Source organism: Oncorhynchus clarkii, chromosome 16 (assembly GCF_045791955.1).
Source record: "Oncorhynchus clarkii lewisi isolate Uvic-CL-2024 chromosome 16, UVic_Ocla_1.0, whole genome shotgun sequence".
NCBI lineage: Eukaryota > Metazoa > Chordata > Actinopteri > Salmoniformes > Salmonidae > Oncorhynchus > Oncorhynchus clarkii.
In genome coordinates, this window is record NC_092162.1 from 17,740,963 (window position 1) to 17,753,300 (window position 12,338).

Genomic DNA, 12,338 nt, shown 5'->3' on the forward strand with positions numbered 1-12,338 from the left:
ATGTAAGTTTATTTGAAGAGCGCATACAGCGTGGAGCTCCAACGCCGACCTTGGAGAGCAGGATTTTGTTCCAGCCCAGCACTAACGCCTTCAGTAGAGACAATGGTAGGCAAGCACCCAGTCCAATTTCAGCATCCTGACCCATCTACAATTGTAAATGGCTAAAGTGTTTTGTGACCACCAAGCAAGTAATGGTAATTCATATTCCTTGTCAAATAGATTCTTGATTTGACAATGGTGATTTGCTTATTGTCACATTCAAAGCCCTGTTATGATTTACAATGAAAGCTTTTATCTACCAGTATCTAGTAATACATGCTATTTCGATTTGTAAGGTTTATAAGGTTACTTATTTTGCATTATTGAGTCCATTTGTGTTTGTAGAAACCACAAATACATTACAGAAAGGTGTAGGGGAATTGGGTACTTTTCTATGGAAATAGAATAAATAAACATTTGCCATAACCAGGTAAATGAATGAAACCCTAGTGGAGTACATTGAATGAAAATAATATAAAATCCAACCAGAGAATAGAAACAAAACATGAACCCCTAAATTATCATGGGATTTGCTAGAATTTCAACTAAAGCAATCCACGCACTGTCTTCCAACTACTTGTCCCAAAAAAAATGCAGTGGCGTGCCTGGCAACTTCTCGCGAGATAATACTTCTTCACGTTGTCAGCAGCGGTTCTCCACCATTTCGCTGCGTCTAAAGTCTCCTCCCCGCAAATGCTAGATTCGGCGAGCCGAACCCGCTCTCTTTCGGTCCGTATTTTAACTTCTTCCCACGGACCTAGTCGTACCTCGTTGGGTACCGAGAGACAGTTTGGAATACTATCATCACGGATTGAGTAAGATTTTATCCGGATGACGACTCCTTCAATAAGAATTTAGTAAAAGAAAACAGCTCGGAAATTTCAGGTAGGTGGGAACTTAAGATGGCGGCCATGAGAAGGGGGGGGGCTATGGAGGAAGTAGTGGGGGGACACTAAGGGGGATTGTTCGCGGCGGAACACAGGATTCCGCTACTTCTGACAATCTATGAAATTGAGAATTACCAAAGTTACTATTGTATGCATGCTCCACTGCAGCATAGATACAACACAGGTCGTTGATGACGCAATTATAAAGTTGTTAATTCATTTTTCTGTATACTTCACCTGCATCCAGAACATGTAACGTAACCTAGCTAACACCATGGCCAAACAGTGGCTTTGGCATGGAATTTGCCTTATACCAGTCCGTTTTGCTGCGGTGCAAAAGGATTTAGCAAGAACTGCCACCAGCTCTCCACGCCGTTAGACGTTACTTCACGTCTTGGACTGTGTGGGGTCACTCGAACCCCCTTGATTCCCCTCGTAATCGTTGCAAAATTTTAGCAAGGAACATTGCAGCAACAATTTATTTTGTAATTATTTTAATGTTGAGGTAAATTATTTTATATTAATTCACTATATACATGTATGATGTCAAGGTTTAGTTTTGTGGTTATTTGACCCCGCGCAATGACGTCACGAGTAATTGTCCCCCTCAGTAGTGCATGGGGAAGTGGGGTTTAATTCGGCGTTTTAAAACATTTTTCGCTTCAAGCAAATAACAAATGTATTTATAAAGGCCCAGACCATTACATAACTTCGGGTGGGATGGGGGCGCGTGCGCGCCTAGTTGAATGCATCGGTATTTGGGCCAACAACTCTCATATAGATAAAGCTGTATAGTCAACTAGCAAGCATGCTAGCTAGGTACTATTGTTGCTTGCTAGTTAGCTAGCTAGGTACTATTGTTGCTTGCTAGCTAAGTACTATTGTTGCTACCTTACATTAACTGGCGAACTAGCTAATCCAATTATTGAAACAATACTATCTGAAGAGCGCACGAAAAGTGTCACTTTGCTATAAGAACACAAATGAATGTTACCACTGCGCATGCCATGTCCAGATTAGTAGACCCAGCAATGAATTGCATTTGCAAGTGTAGCTACACTGTGAATTCAATGGCTGGAGGCCCGTGTGTCAAAATCATAGACATTAAAACCAGAGCGCGTGCATATGTTGATAATGCCATGTCGCTAAATCGAAACCTATCTGCTCAATTCTGTTGGAACATTATAACGTTACGTTGTGAACTTTGACTCACACAACAAACCACCGCCCCATATAATATGTTTGATTCATGAATAGTTTACAGTGTAGGCCTAACTGTGTTGCCAATTTCATTAATTGCCATTGGCCAGTACTGTACACCTATGCAACTCTTCAGAGAAACGCATGAAACCAGAGTTGGACCATAATGTGTGGTTCTATGATGGTATGGAACATTTTATTGTAGACCAGAGAACAGTAGAATAGATAATTGGACTCTGAGGTTACCTTCTAAACACTTGTATATTTCATCAGAATATGTGGACCGGACCTTAATCAGCATCCTGGAAGAGGAAAGCACTGAAGATCTGTGTCCCACACCACAGACAGGTAGTCATTCTTTAACCAGAGACACTGAATTAGTTTGACAAATGATTAAACAATTTCGCTCTGAATACATGTACTGTACTTATCTACGTCAACTGACAACTTCCTCGCTCTTCTTCCAGGTGCAGTGTGTAGCCAGAGCTGCACAGAGGGAGGAAGCTCTGGGGAGGAGGTGGTGCAACAGTGCACCCCTCCGGCTGTGCTGGCTGGCGACCCCCAGGCTGAGCATTATGTGGCTGGGTCATCCCAGCATGCCCTGCATCCAGTCCCTGCTGCGCCCCTGCCACCACTGGATAACACGGCCACGTCACAGCCAGAAAGACGCGTACACGTCAGTGAAAAGAACTCACCCACAGAGAGTCACCCCAACGGCAAAACTAAGGACAGCTGTGAAGAAGGGGCTATGTCGGATAGTGGTGCTGAGGTTGTCCAAGGAGGATTGGGCCCATCGCACCCCAAGGATCCTAGTGTCTCTACAGAGTCTCACTCAGACAGATTCTCTGACATACAGACGGATGGAACAGCGCAAGATTTGCATTACGGGTCACAAACTGATAACCGCAGCCACACAGACAGACAGACGGGCGCTGCTGGACCAGGTCAGGACCAGGCTCTGCAGCAGGGAGGTGCAGGTGGAATGGTGGTCGTCAGTGGGACAGAACATCGACAGCCTCTCCCGGAGACAGAGAAATTGGAATATAAACAAGAGACTGGAATGGAGGAACTTAGCAGGGAACACCCAGCTAGAAACCTTTCCTCTGAATCTTTCTCAACGGCCTCCCCTCTTCCCCTCAGCCCAAATAAAGATAAAGTCCCAGACCACAAAGAAGACAGAGGGATGGAGCAGCCTCAAACAACTCTGCCTACTCAGGCGACTCAGGCCAGCCACAGACCTCTGTCTGAGGTCAAAGAGCAAGCAGGCATTCTTCAAAAGTCTGAGCAGCCCATCGCTGACAACTGTGAGAGGAAACAAACCGACATCTCCACAGAACCTAAAATCACCATGCAGAACTCGAATGACGACAAAGAAGAGATGCCGGGAGCTAATGCTGTGGAGCAGGGACCACAAGAACCTGAAATGCCTACAGAACCATCTGAGAGTGGACATGTCACACTTGGGAGTTCACACACACAAATGCCACTCCCAGCCCCACCAACTGACGTATCCGGGACCCCACAGCCAGGAGCTAAATACTCTGGACTTGTACCCTACACGCCTCCTGGCAGTGGAAATTCCACCCCAAGCTACTCAACTGACCGGCAGAGTGAGAGCGATAACGAAAAAAGTCCACCTCAACCGAAGGAACAGATTGAGGCTAACGGGGCAGAGGAGGAGACTGAAATGGCCGAACCCTCAGCCAACCTTACAATCCAGTCACAAAGCTCTTTTCTACACGAGACGTCAAGAACAGCAGCAACCCCTCATGTCCACCACCTCCTCAGTTTAGAACTAGACTCAATGCAGACAGAACAATCTGTTGAAGTTCAGATGTCTAATCCTGAGCACGTAACAAGGATGGAGACTTCACTGGTGTCTGCGCATGTCCTCTCAACTGACAATCAAGGAGCTGTGATGCTTGGAGGAGAGACCAGCCTGGAGTTGTCTGAGGAGGTGCAGGTTAGTCAGTGTATCCTCCTGGAAGAACATGATGTTATTGAATTAAACTCTGAACTTTCTTCTGAAGAAACAAAGTCGTTTATTGAAGGGACCCATTCGGATATCGAAATGTCCCAACTGGCTGCTGGAGAATTTGAGATTTATAGCTTTGCAGAGGAGGAGATTGCAACAGAAGTTGTTGGAGAGAGACTGTCTCTCTCCCCAAGCTATGAAGTAAACTTATTCAACCCACTTATTGAACACTCTGAGAATTGTACAGCCAGTGAGGGACAAGACATACACCTGCCAACTCCCCCTCAAACGGGTAATGACAATGATCAAGCCATTATCCAGCAAGGCCCCCTTTCATCAGATCACGGTCTCTCAGAAATGGAGGTCTGTTCAAATGACTTTATTCCTAGTCTGTCCACACAAGATGTAGAGATGACTGATGAAAGACATAATTTAGAACCCGAAAACACAACTACTGAAGTGGACGCTGCTGTGGTGGAAGATTCAAGTGAGGTTGATTTAGTCATAACTGTCCCAGGATCAGATACAACAGTTGGACAGGCGGACACTTGTACAGAAGCTACAGCACCTTGTATGGAGACCAGCACAGCTGTCTCAGACCATAGAGGGGTGAGCGTTTCCCCAACCACCCATCTGAGTGACACCCAAAAGCTGCCAGGTGAAACTGAAGTAGGGTCAACGACCAGAAAGTCTTCTCTTGTCTCCCCAATGGAAGAATTAACAGAGGTTGTTGTACAGTCAACCAGTCAACACAGTATTGAAGTCCTCTCCTCGCCAATTACCGTACACTTGTCAGAGAGTAAAGGGCAGAATTGTCCTCTTAAAGTGGTACCAGGAGTTACCTTACAAAGTACTACAGAACCAGAGTCCTGTGTTTCTTCTCATGAAGGTCCTGAAAATCCACAGCCCTGTCCAACTCTGACAGAAACCCCAGTGCATACCCAGCAGGATGTTGATCGTGCTGTTAATGTGACATCAACAACCGAGGTCAAACCGGAGGCTTCCAGGTCTGCGCTCTCCTCTGGCGTCATCGACCCAAAGCTCCTCCTATTAAAGCGTGGGGACACCCCTCTCCTCAAACATCCACCCTCCTTATTGTTGGGGTTGTGCGTGCAGCAAAGCAACAGCTTGACACATCCTAGTGCTAGAAGCCCCAGCTCTGGCTCAGACACTGCGCCTGTGGTAGAGTGCCCTCCCAAAGCTTTGGCAGCCACCGTCTCTGTGCAGGAGCCTGTGGCTCTCTGCATTCATAGAGGCCAGACAGAGCCCTCCGTCAAGGGAGAACCCACAGCAGCACTTACCTCTACAAACACCCCATCCCAGCCCCATCTGCTCCCTCCCTCTGGTCCCACGCCATGCAAATCTGACAGAGGGGCATTAACTTCGATCAAAACTTCCATGGGGAAAGCAGTGACAGTTTCCCAAACCCTAAACCCTCCCACCATTGGCAACACACCTTCCAAGCACCTCTCTGACCCCAAGTTGTCCTCAACATCAGGCAATGTGATGAGGAGTAGTCTCTCCAGTTCCTCCTGTGATGGGAGCCAGTCGGGACCGCTCCCCGTTATCCGGCCACGGCTAGCTGGTGTGAAGGGCCCAGGGATCAGCAGCGCCAAGGAGGAGAGCAGTGATGGGGAGGCTGACCTGGCAGTGGAGGCCAAGCCTGGCCGCAGGAGCATGGTCACCCACAGCCCGGCAGAGAGCAAGGTATGCCCCAAAATGGCTTTCCATGTATCGACAGAGACAATTATTTTCGCATAAAAACGATTGCTCTGCCAGCGGCACACAATAACATTTTTCTACTTTTATGTTTACTTGTTTATTATGCATATTTTCATTGTTTAATGAAGGTATAATGTGTTGATGTGCAATTTTGAAACATTTAATTTGGCTATATAATAAACTCCCCTTTTGGTTTGAAGAATTTGGAGCTTGGCTTGGTTGACCGTGTTTGCCCTATAATTAATATGCAATGGTTAGTTAAATGTAGGAAAATGTAGCTGGCTCAGTTGGTGCTGCGATTATATTTGAATGAGGCAATTCCATGAAATCCTGTTGAAAGTGCAAAGCTACAAGTCATACGTTTATCATTCAGATTAGTTTTTGAGCATGGGACTTTTTTTCAGGTGATGAAAAATGAACACGCAGGCGTAATTCAATGCTTTTATTTAAAGACGTTCATTTTCAGCATGTTTTCAGCATGTTTTCAAATGATAGCCTTTCATTCTCAGTTCTCTAAATTGTTTCTCCATTTGTTGCATGAAATGATCTGTCATGATGCAGTGTTTTGCCCGAGTGATTTAAAGTTGGCCGCATGTTAAGCCATGTGTGTTTTCCAGCATGAGCAGAGACAGAGCAGGCCAGACAGAAAGGCCCTTTTCTCAAAGGTAAGCGGTGGGTACCAGACACTCCGATAGGATCACACTTGCAGAATGATCACTGAACCATCGTTCAGCTGATATTTTTCACCTGAGATGGCAGGTGGCGCACACACTGCACAGTTTGAACGGGTGTAGGCTACAGAATATTCATCTGTTTGTTTTGTCTTCAGTGCCGCATGTGATTTCAAAGAGAATTGTTGACAGCTTGATGTGCAACATCGTGTTGAGACAGGTTTTTCTGTGATCTTTATGCATGTTTTGGCCTCTGTTCCTGTAGGCACAGTCTTGTTATGGTCCTGCTCAAAAGTCCTCGTTACCTTCTCATCTCCAGGTACGCCAGTGGATAGCAGACAGGGTCACTCCAAGTTCGTCTCCCTTCTCGCCCTGTTCTTCACCCCCCTCTCCTAGCCCATCTTCCTCCAGTGACTGGACTCCCAGCACTACTCCCCTCGCTCTCCGAGGTCCCCGGGGTAGGTTCCTCTCCCCGCCCTCTATGGGCCTGGGAGGTTCCTCCCCATCGGACCCGGTCACTCCCTATCGACCCCGCATGGAGCGTCACGCCGACATGGCTGAACTGGCCAAACACGTGAGTCAGCGTTCTTCTGCTCATCCTTCTGACCTTTGCTCCTAAATGTCAACTGAATAGTTTTGGATAATCAATCGAATAGTTCTGAATAATCAAAATTAAACAACTGTCTAGACGAGAAAAACTTTATTTATTTGCTTCCGGATGTGAACTGTGTTGTGTTGTTGTAGGAAGCTGAGATAGAGGGCAGGACCCTAGCGTTGAAGAGAGAAGGCTTCTGGTCTATAAAGCGACTGACCCGTCTGACAGAGCCGCTCCGGCCCAAGGTGCACTGGGACTACCTGTGTGAGGAGATGCAGTGGCTCTCTGCTGACTTTGCCCAGGAGAGAAGGTGGAAGAGAGGGGTCGCCAGGAAGGTCAGAGGCTCCCATAGATCATTTTCATTTCACATCGCTTGGCACCTATCCAAAGTGGAATCCATAATGCAGAGAGATTGGTATTACCTACTGATGGCTTAAAGCAGGGGTGTAAAAACATACCGGCTGTATTTCTGCCTGCTTCAACGGCAATAGTTCAGATACAAATGAAAACAGGAAGTGACCCCAGGAATCGATAGAACACCGCTCAGAGATGCACAGAAACGGTATAACATTCAAAATGGGTGAATATCTCCTTTAACTGCCATCATGATTTCAGGTTAGGTTCAAAAAGTTCAAAGGAACTCAAAAAGATATGTATGTTTCTGCAGGTGGTGCGGATGGTGATGCGACACCACGAGGAGCTAAGGCAGAAGGAGGAGAAGGCCAAGCGGGACGAGCACGCCAAAATCAGACGAGTCGCCTCCAACGTAGCCAAGGAGGTCCGGGCCTTCTGGGGCAGTGTTGAGAAGGTGGTGCAGTACAAGCAGCAGTCCCGGTTAGAGGAGAAGAGGAAGAAGGCCCTGGACCTCCAGCTGGACTTCATCGTGGGCCAGACAGAGAAATACTCAGACCTCCTCAGTCAGGCCCTGGAAACTGCACCGGCTGGGAACAGTGAACCTGCACCCTCGCCACCCAAAAAATCCCTTCCACCTGCTGTGGATGAGGATGGTGAGGACTGTTTCTTTGCTAATTGGTTCCTGTGAATCCAGATTGCTCCAATTCAGAATCTCTAGTCCTTGCCTACCTATAATTTACAACATAAGGAGGTTGTTGTAGCCACAGCTCTTAGATCAGCTGATGTGTTGTATGTAGTGCATCCTGGTGTGAAATACCAGCTGTGTGCCACCAGTTGATGCTACACATTGTTGATGGATGCGTCGCTTTGAGACCTTGTGAAACGTGCTATTTAAATGCAATCAATTGCTAATATTAGTCCAAAGCTTATTCTGTAAGATTGTTGCTAAGGTGGTGCTCCTGTATTTTAGTCTCCATTAGCAACTGTCAGGCTCAGTGATGTCAGTCCAGTGACCAGACTGGCTGTGGCTGTTGGTTTAGGCTGCTGACAAATTGCTGTTTGTGCAGGAAGCCATTGGGAGGTCAACAGTGACTTCAGTGCAAGGGCTGCTCAACTACTAGAGAAAGCGCTGTCTTGACAAGAGGCCAGTCTCATCTCCTTATGTCTCGCCAGAAATTATGCAATTATGCCTCTCTAAAGTGCATTGACATTCCAATCATCAGACCTGGCCTGCCTTAATGGAAGCAAAACTTATCCTGGTACTGAATCCTGCACGGCTTCCAGATGCCTTAACAGACCGGTTTTTAACGTTCCTCTGTCTCTCTTCCCCCCGTCTGCAGACCGAGACTTTGAGCCTCCCTGTGGCGAGGAGGAAGATGACGAGGAGACCATCGACGTGGAGGAGGCACAGGACGGCAATGATGCCGAGACCCAGAGGAAGGAGATGGAGCTGCTGAGACAGGAAGGGACCATGTCCTTGGCAGAGTTGCTCAGCACCCTCAAACGGCCTCATTCACAGGTGGGTACCACTGGCAAAGCCGCTCACTCATACCGCACTCCTATGTCCTTCCTTTGTATACGTTGGTGCACATTACAACTTCATTGATCATACTGTAAATGTTGTTATTCGGTGGAGACTGACTTTTGTTCCTTCCCCAGGCCTCGGAAGAGGAGTGCTCAGACAATTCGTCAACAACAGTGGGGGAAGACGAAGAGTTCACAGCCAACGAAGAGGATGGTGAGGCCCTAGTAATACCATTGTAGTTGTGCATTGTTCAATGGATAACTTGGCTGTGAGCATTGGTGTAATTATTTGTCCCTGTCTGTGGTGCTCAGCTGAAGACGAGGAGGACACCATCGCGGCCCAGGAGGTAGTGGAGGGGGAAGCTGATCACGCAGTAGAGCTTGATGACTTGGCTAAAGAAGGTTACCACCCACACTACTAAAACGTCTATCTGCTGCACAGATAATGACTCCAATGTGCTGCGTAGTTGTTTTTAAGCTGTTGTCATTCAAGCCCCAAGTAACTGCTATATCCCTGTCTGTAACATCTGTTATTTAAGACTGCTCTAAACGTTATTTTCTTCCCGTTCCCCTGCCAGGTGACATGACTGTGGAGGAGCTGCTGGAGAAGTACAAAGGAGCGTATGCCTCTGATTTCGAGGAGCCCTCGGCGTCCGCCTCTCCTGCCAGCACAGAGGAGTCGGAAAATTCCGGAGACGAGGAAGAGGAGAGCGAGGAAGAAGAAAGTGATGTGGAGAGCAACACCACCTCCTCAGGTACTGCCCACACACACAAGCAATGTTGGAAGCTTCTCACTGTAGATGGACCTACAAACCAAAAAATCTACATTTTGAAATGCTTTTACTTCATGTCAAACGCATGTGTGTTTTGTCCTGATTATACCACCCTCACTGCGTTACCCCTCTTCTCAATGAACCTCTCGCCAGATGACGAGGACAGTGAAGAGGACGAGGTCAGTGACATTGAGGAAGAGGACAGTGAGGAAGATGAGTGCGGTGAGGGGATGGAGATCCTGCTGAAGGAGGGGGACCACAGCCCCCCTCTGCCAAGCGGCCCGCGGCCCAAGAAGGAGATCAGCCACATTGCTGCTACTGCAGAGAGCCTCCAGCCCAAAGGCTATACCCTGGCCACAACCAAGGTGGGTAACCCATGCCTTCCGACACTGGCCAGATGATCAAACATGAAACAAGGATCCTTTGCTATAAGCTTGTTGATGACTTAAGGGGAAGGTTGATACTTTTCCATTCATCCCCTTCCAATAAGCCTGTCCTCCACTTCTAAAGCGACACCAGCCTCCGCTGGCTTGGGTGGCTAGGATTCCACCATGATGCAGTGAAATGTAACTAGTCTGCATCTCTTTATTTGTGTCATTTTTTTTGTTCTTCGTCAATAGGTCAAAACTCCCATTCCCTTCCTGCTGGTGGGCCAGCTGCGTGAGTACCAGCACATCGGCCTGGACTGGCTGGTCACCATGTACGAGAAGAAGCTCAACGGCATCCTGGCTGACGAGATGGGCCTTGGGAAGACCATCCAGACCATCGCCCTGCTGGCTCACCTCGCCTGTGAAAAGAGTAAGACATTGAGTCATTCATTACAGTCCTTTCGTCCATTCATACACTGACGTTTTACCAGGACAATAGAAGATATGCACACAGCCTGGATATCGGATACTTAATCAAGTTGGTTGTTCAGGTAACTGGGGGCCCCATCTGATCATCGTGCCAACCAGTGTGATGCTGAATTGGGAGATGGAGCTGAAGCGCTGGTGTCCCGGATTCAAAATCCTCACTTACTACGGCAGTCAGAAGGAGAGGAAACTCAAGAGACAGGTAAACCACTACCAACAATCACCAAATCCCCTTGTAAATGGATACAAATCATCAAATTGTTACCAACTCAGCACAAATCGCTCCTCACGAGGACCGCTCTCCATCGCACTTTGTTCTGGGCAGTCCTCCAGCTTGTACCGTCTATGGCCGGACGATATGGCCTAAAAATCATATAGTTTTTTAAAACATTTTTTTTGTGATGTTTATTTTCTAAATAAGCGTTGTTGTGCAATTAAGGGTAAAATACACGCATTTCAACAGACAGCAATGATCTGAATAATTAAGGGCTAGTGAAGTTATACCTAGGCTAAATATAAGCCTTCCACAACCATAAGACCCACTAATAAACTATTTTGATAAAATAATGAAAATAACTTGCTACTTTTCTGTTGTTACAATAATCACTTTTCTGGCTTTCAAGTCAATGAAGAAAGCCGTTTTTGTTACAAATTTAACTAGAACTATGCATAATGCACTAACTTCTTGTAGCAGGCATCTGGCTATAGAACAAGAACACGGGTCTCAACTACCTCAAGGCCTCGTGTTAGTGATTAGCCAGCTAACCTTTATATTTAAGTTTAGCCAACTTGGATCTATTTGCTAGCTAACAAAGTTGAACTGTTATGAACACACCCTTCTGCCTGTCTCCAAATGTTTGAAAAGCATGTTAGCCTGTCCACTTGGTTCAGGCATTGAAATCAAGTGGCCTACCTTTTTTTTCAGAATGACAACGAGTTGCCAATTCCTTATAATTGTTTTATGCTTATTGCTCATTTATGAAACACAGACTAGACAGCAGCATTTTAGCCACACTGTTATATTAATGGTACATTGTACCAATGCCGCTTGCAACAGACTAAACATGGATTGTTGTTTTAGTAGTGTCTGCTCTGCGCGCTATTTGAGGAGTTGAGACATAAAAAGGGCATAGTTTAAAAAGTTAACTTCTCTATTACAGTAAATAATGTCTCAATGTGTTGGTGTCCATATTACCAATTTTTGTACTAAACCTCAAATACAAATAGCGTGTTGAAACAGCTTGCCAGAGAGAAAGATGTGATCTCTCAACTTTGTTGGCGTGAGAGGCAGGGGTAGGGGCGCACGTGTGTGTGTGTGTGTGTGTGTGTGTGTGTGTAAACTGAAGAGGCGAAGTAAGAGGTATCACTCTTGCTCAAATGTCAAAATATGGCCAATGCGTTTCTATGGGCTTATTTTGGACCTAAGCTTGTTGACTGTCCTCTAGCCTTTGGGACAACGACTCCCATTGTTAGTGTGAAGAAGTGCATCTCGTCATTATATGCAGATCTCTGGTGTAAAAGGAGAGCTCAAAAATACAACATGACAACAAGTGGACATAAAAATAACAAAACCTTGATTGAGATACAGGCATTTGGAATATCACGCAAAAACACACATTCTAATGAATCAAATTCATTTGATGTATCACAAAGCCCGAGTTCCGCCCATGCCGGTTTTCTTAGTGTCTGCCGTAAACTCCTGCCTCCCCTGTGTTTCTTTGGCGCCCTCTTTTCCTTTTCGTGT

At 46.5% G+C, this 12,338-nt stretch overlaps 1 protein-coding gene across 2 annotated transcripts in view; it reads left to right on the plus strand.

The window, feature by feature from the left end:
* The first annotated feature begins 23 nt into the window (after positions 1 to 23).
* The window catches only part of LOC139368080 (E1A-binding protein p400-like), a 29,852-nt gene continuing 17,537 nt past the window's right edge, over positions 24 to 12,338 (plus strand). Inside the window, exons 1-14 of one of the 2 annotated variants that reach the window (XM_071106636.1) lie at positions 24 to 105; positions 2,400 to 2,474; positions 2,594 to 5,808; positions 6,441 to 6,488; positions 6,814 to 7,068; positions 7,239 to 7,424; positions 7,757 to 8,096; positions 8,784 to 8,962; positions 9,103 to 9,181; positions 9,280 to 9,369; positions 9,546 to 9,722; positions 9,894 to 10,105; positions 10,361 to 10,538; positions 10,660 to 10,796. In XM_071106636.1, coding sequence (XP_070962737.1) covers positions 2,875 to 5,808; positions 6,441 to 6,488; positions 6,814 to 7,068; positions 7,239 to 7,424; positions 7,757 to 8,096; positions 8,784 to 8,962; positions 9,103 to 9,181; positions 9,280 to 9,369; positions 9,546 to 9,722; positions 9,894 to 10,105; positions 10,361 to 10,538; positions 10,660 to 10,796 — 4,815 coding nt within the window. In that variant the 5' untranslated portion in view covers positions 24 to 105; positions 2,400 to 2,474; positions 2,594 to 2,874. Of the gene's footprint in view, positions 106 to 2,399; positions 2,475 to 2,593; positions 5,809 to 6,440; positions 6,489 to 6,813; positions 7,069 to 7,238; positions 7,425 to 7,756; positions 8,097 to 8,783; positions 8,963 to 9,102; positions 9,182 to 9,279; positions 9,370 to 9,545; positions 9,723 to 9,893; positions 10,106 to 10,360; positions 10,539 to 10,659; positions 10,797 to 12,338 lie in introns of those variants that run through there. The other variant, XM_071106635.1, reaches the window with a different exon arrangement.